General features: G+C 42.2%; 1 protein-coding gene across 3 annotated transcripts in view; it reads left to right on the top strand.

The window, feature by feature from the left end:
• The first annotated feature begins 401 nt into the window (after positions 1-401).
• The window catches only part of LOC131234322 (aureusidin synthase-like), a 72,206-nt gene continuing 66,607 nt past the window's right edge, over positions 402-6,000 (top strand). The window contains exon 1 of one of the 3 annotated variants that reach the window (XM_058231117.1): positions 402-596. In XM_058231117.1, coding sequence (XP_058087100.1) covers positions 409-596 — 188 coding nt within the window. In that variant the 5' untranslated portion in view covers positions 402-408. The remainder of the gene's footprint in view (positions 597-6,000) is intronic. The other 2 variants (XM_058231118.1, XM_058231116.1) reach the window with 2 other exon arrangements.

Raw genomic sequence — 6,000 nt, 5'->3', positions numbered from 1 at the left:
AGACGTTTTGGATTATTATGATATTTATTTTATCTCTTCATCTGTATCTGTGTGACCTTACGAACAGATTGGATTGGATGGAAAATAACGGTTACAGTGGACCCTACGAATGTTTTAACGGTGAGAATCATTATCCCGCTGCTATTTGTGATGTGGTCCATTTGAGCTTTGGATATGACTCATTTTTTAACTCTTGCTCTAAAATGATCTCGAAAAATGTATGAACGGTGTAGATATAATAAATACATCATTTTAAGACCCATGTAACTTTGATCTCATTTGAACCGTTCGTACAACACAGAGCTCGAGGAGCGTAAGCGCTCGTATTCGCGCGACACATACCCACACGAGCTATATCGCCGGTGTGTGGAACACCAGCCAATCCGCTTCCGGTGGTAGGTAGGGATCATGTTCTACATCTTTATAAAGGGGCAACATGGGTCTCTCATTTTCCCCACATCCTCCTTTCCATCAAGTGAGGGGGTAGCTTCCATCATGGGATCGAAGCTCTGGTTCTCAACGGTCCTGCTCGCTTTCGTTTTGGTGACCCTTGGCTTCTCTGCAACTCTACTCCTTCACGGCTCCCACATAGAGGGGTATGTCTTTCATCTCCATTCATTTCTTTAGCTTTTTTTTTTTAATCAGTTTAAGCAGAGTAGGGAAGAGAAATAAACCTGTATTAATTCCTCCTCCGACTTCTCATCTTTTACTAATTATTTTTGAGGTGCGCTCATATGACACTGGGGTTGTTGTGGGGCCACGCCAATTTTGCATCAGATCCACCCCATCCATTCGATACGCCCTTTGATGTTAAACCATGGGACTAAAAATCAAACCAACTAGAAGCTCAGGTGGTCCACACTACTCAAGGAGACGTTGGGAGGGGATGCATGACCAATAAAACCTTCCGCACTGTTTTCCAGGGACACTGTCTTGTGTACATGCCATCTTAATCTATTCATCTTATGTAACCCACCAGGATCGAAAGGAAAAAAAAAAACACTCAGGCCATTTCAAAACTCAGGTGGGCCACAAAACGTGAATTTAGATGTCTCGGGCATGATTTTACAATGTTCTATATATTGTGGCATACCTACATTTTGTATCGGTTTTATTTTCGGTTTCTACGGTGAGAATGAGGGCCAGAATACGATGAGCCGCGTGGATCGAACACACAGTTGACGTAAGTCCCACAGAAGCTCTGTACCACATGATAGCGCCTCAGTTGTTTTCTGGTGTGTCATTTTCATATAACCGTTCACTAAATCGGCTCAGTTTTGAAATATTTAAAGAAACTTGGCCGACCGGCACCGGCCTTACCCACGCAGGTGCGGCACACTTTGATATGTGTATTACATATCCACACCGTACATCGGTTTTGCCCAATCATTTTAGAATAGGAGCACAAAAATGAATAAGATTCCATTCTCACATGGAACATAGCATATGAATCCGTGGTGATTGATCATTAGTAAGTCACAAAAATTTTAGATTAAGTTTATATATTTTTGAAGGGGTTTGCACAATGGATTTAGGGGGATTTGAAGGGGTTTAAAATTCCCTGGTTCTTTGGCACTATAAAGTAATTGGGGTTTCAAATCCAGGCAATTTCAAATCTCAAATATGAGTTTGGCATCCACAGTTAAAATTTGGATAACATCTAAAATCTTTTCAAGAGTTGCATGTGTAACATGTGTATCACTAGACTATTAATTTGTTGGACACATGACCAACTAATGATATCTCAAAATAAGTAGATTATCAATTGCATTATCAATTGCATCATTATAATTACTTTAATATAATGATCAATGTGGTCCAAACATTGACCATGCAAATCAACGGTTAGCTACTTGGACATGATCTTGTGCTTGGGTCCATGTAAGACTTAGAATTTCATCATTTTCGTGTAAAGTATATATTTCAACAGGCTTATTACAACCATTGTATCAAACATTATATTCGATCACTAATTAGAGATATTAAAGTTGATTTAGTAATTAAATTCAAACCTAATAAATGTATTATGCATATTTACTTTTGGATTAGCATTGATTTTGAATCCAGGTTCCAAATCCACCCTCCCTAATGGGCTCTTATATTTGTATGAACTTATCAAAGGTTGGATGGCAAATAAACATTAGGGTGAGCCTTGGGAAGTTTTTAATGGTTGGGCGTTCTATCACCACTGTTTTCTGTAGTATGGTCCACCATATTTTCTTCCTTTTTTAGGCTCATCCCTCAAATAATTTAGAAAAATGGATGGAGGGTGTGGATATAAAATACATAAATCAAACCCCACGGTAAGAGCTGCACCGTCTTGGGTTCGGTGGGGGGCGTACCTAATTCGCGGTTAGTCAATTCACCTACGCGGAATCTAAGATGAGCTGATCTGGCAACCGCAGACGCCAGCGACGGTAGTGGAATCGGATGGCGTACTGGCCCACGTGAATGCATGTAGTTTATCCACGCCGTCCATCCGTTTTTCCAGATCATTTTAGGGGTTGAGACCAAATTTAAAGATATCAAAAGCTCAAGTGGAGCATACCACGGGAAACAGTGGAAGTATTGATTTCCACCATTGAAACATTCCTAAGGCCCACTGTGGTGTTTATTTGTCATCCAACCGTTCATAAGATCATAAAGACATGGATGAAGGGAAAAAACAAATATAAGGTTGATCTAAAAGTTCTGTGGCCCTCAAGAACTTTTCAATGGTAGATGTTCAATTCACACTTTTTCATGCGGCGTGTTCCTTTTGAGTTTTTGATATCCTTCATTTTTTGGGTTAAACCCCTAAAATTATCTGGTAAAATGGATGGACGGAAGGGATGAAATGAATGAATGACAGTAGGCCCCACAGGGTTTACTCAGTACGCTAAGGGTACTGAGTTACTCAGTACGCAATCAGCGTCCGACGGTAGTGGGGGACCTTTATTTTTTGTGAGAAATACACGCGGTTTGACTGGTCACGCCGCCACCAGCCAGGTGGCTAGTGGTCGGTGCTATGCGGACCCACCATGGCGTATGTATTTATCCACGCCGTCCATCCATTTTGAAAGATAATTTTAGGACTTGATGCCAAAAAATAAGGTAGATTTAAATAGGTAGACTACACCATGGGAAAACAGTAGTGATAGAATTTCCACTATTAAAAACCTACTGGGGCCCACTGTAATGGTTATTTGACATCAAACCTGATTAGGTCATACAGATTTGGATGAAGGGAAAATATATATATATATATATATATATATATATATATATATATATATATATATATATCAGCTTAATCCAAAACTCGTGGCCCCAAGAAGTTTTTAATGGTGGGCGTTCAATCAACACTGTGCAGTCCACTTAAGATTTGTATCAACCTTATTTTTGGGCTCATACCATGAAATGATACGGAAGAATGGGTAGACCACATTCATGAAACACATATCATGGTGGGGCCTGCGGAGCACCGACCAGTAGACATTGGCCATTGGCAGGGGAGTAGCCAATCCCTTTTCGTTTTTTCATCTCTTTTTAAGGCACGGGCCAAAAAAGATAATTTGGGTCAGAGGATGATCCAAAGGTACTTTCAACTGTGGGTGTTCAATCCCCACTGTTTCATGCTGTGTGGCCCACTTCAGCTTTGTAATATCATCATTGTTGGGCCCATACCTTGAAATGAGATTACAAATCATTGGGGTGGCTTTCTCGCTAACATCACTTGTCTGAGAACGGGCGGAAGTTGATTGCTAAAGCTGGGCATCGAGTTGAGTCGGACTTAGTTAGGGCTGACTCGACTTGATCCGGTTTTGAAATAGGCGTGACTCCAACTCGATCTGACTCGATACCGAGTCTAGCATGCCTGATTCGATCTGAATCCGGTCTGGCCTGGACTGATTTGGACTGAGTCCGATCCGGTCAGAAGTTCCGAGTCGGGTCAAGTTGGCACCGAGTTGGATTGAGAGATGAGGGAGGGAGAGACTGAGAGAGTAGAGAGGAGGAGGAGGAGGAGGGTAATGGTGGTGGGTGGTTGCCGGGCTTGGAAGATGAGGAGAATGAGGGAGGGAGAGAGAGGCTGAGCTTGGAAGCTGGAGGGGATGCGGGAGAGAGAGATAGAGGTCGGGCTTGGAAGATGAGGAGGACGAGGAAGGGAGAGAGACAGGTTGGGCTTGGAAGATGAGGAGGATGAGGGAGGGAGAGATAGAGGTCGAGCTTGGAAGATGAGGATGATGAGGGAGGAATTAAGAGAGAGATTTTGGGATCAGGTCGGGGTAGGGTACAGCGGGTAAGGTTAGAGAGTCGGGTTTCAGATTGACTCAGGTCTAATCGGATCGAGTTTCGAGTCAAGTTACTAGGTAACTCGAACTCGACTCGGTTTGAGTTTGGATTGACTGAAGTCTATTCGGTTCGGACTGACTCACCCATTCAGTACGGGTCGAGTCGGATCTGAACGAGTTGGACGAGTCGAGTTAGCCGGATCGAGGCGTCCGATACCCACCTCTACTGATTGCATATGACCTTGCCAAGACCAAGTTGCTACTCGTCGGTGATCTATGGGCCCCACCATGATGTATCTGTTTTATCTACACTGTCCATCCATTTTGTCACATCATTTTAAGCCATGAGGGAAAAAAGAAAAAGAAATTGAGGCTGATCACAAATACAAGTGGACCACACCAAAACAAGGAGTGGGGATATTGACGCCCACAATTGAAACTTTCCTAAGGCCCACATGCGATTCGGATCTAGCTCATTTTTTGGTTCATGGCCAAAAATTAGCTTGCAGAACGGATGGATGGCATAGATCACATACATACATAAAGGTGGGCCCCATCGGCTCTTCGGCTTAAAATTACGCTTAGAACTTGTGAAACGAGTTAGTGTCTCCTTTCCAAACATGAACTGTACGGTACATTTTGTTCGTTGGGCGTGTTTGTATCGGAAGCGTATTGGCTTGTGTACCACAAACCACTGACGTGGGTGGTGTGTTCACGTCACCAAGTTACCTGGGTCCGATCATGAGGTATGTGTTATATCTAAACCGTCGGTTCATTTGGCGAACTTGACCTTTGCCTCGAGACTAAAAATAAGACACATCCATAGATTAAGTGGACCACACTGTAAAAAGCAGTGGGGGATTGAACGCCTACCATTGAAACCCTTTGGGGTCACATAAATTTTGCATCAATATGATATTTGTTTTCCCAGATAGATTGGATGGAAAATAAATATCATGGTGAGCCCTATAACTGTTTTTACAATGAGAATTATTGTCTCCACTGTTATTTGTAATGTAGTCCACTTGAACTTTAAATATGATTAATTTTTTGGATCAATATATAAAATGATCTGGAACAATGGATGAACGGTGTTGAATGGGCCATGTAAGCTTTGATCTACTTTGACTCGTTCGTACAACTCGGAGATGAGGAGCGTCAGCGCTCGTCGTCGCACGACACGTACCCACACCAGTTAAGTTGGTGGTGTGTGATACACGTAGGGGCTCATAAAGCTACAACTGAAATGGACAGCCAATGGTAGCCGCCTTGATAATTCACCCGTTATTTATTTATTTATTTAATTTTTTTTTAATCATTAGCTATCGTGTCCCACTCAACATAAACGTGCCCTTTACGAACATCAATCTAGAATCTCCAAAATTTAAAATTCATTGAACGAGCTTAACCGTCTAATTTTGATAGTTGATGATGGGCCATGAATCATTTTATTTTAACCGCTCATCTCGACACCTTCCAATTAGATGGTTAGGATTGTTTGATCAGTGGGAGTAATCTCTGGGCCATGATCCATGCAAAATATAAACCTGTGGTTCAGAAAAATCTGGAGAGACATACGTGCGGTTGCGCCACGTTTACCATGGATGAGGTCCCACCACTTTCAAAAAGTAGAAAACTATCTATCAGCTAAAAATCTATTGACTTTAGGACCAACCAGGCGTGTTTTCTTATCATGATGTTGACCTGATGGACCCGACGCGGATTTCCT

The sequence above is a fragment of the Magnolia sinica genome, chromosome 19 (genome assembly GCF_029962835.1).
Source record: "Magnolia sinica isolate HGM2019 chromosome 19, MsV1, whole genome shotgun sequence".
NCBI lineage: Eukaryota > Viridiplantae > Streptophyta > Magnoliopsida > Magnoliales > Magnoliaceae > Magnolia > Magnolia sinica.
The sequence above is the reverse complement of the archived record's forward strand: the minus strand, read 5'-3'. Positions and strand labels throughout refer to the sequence as shown.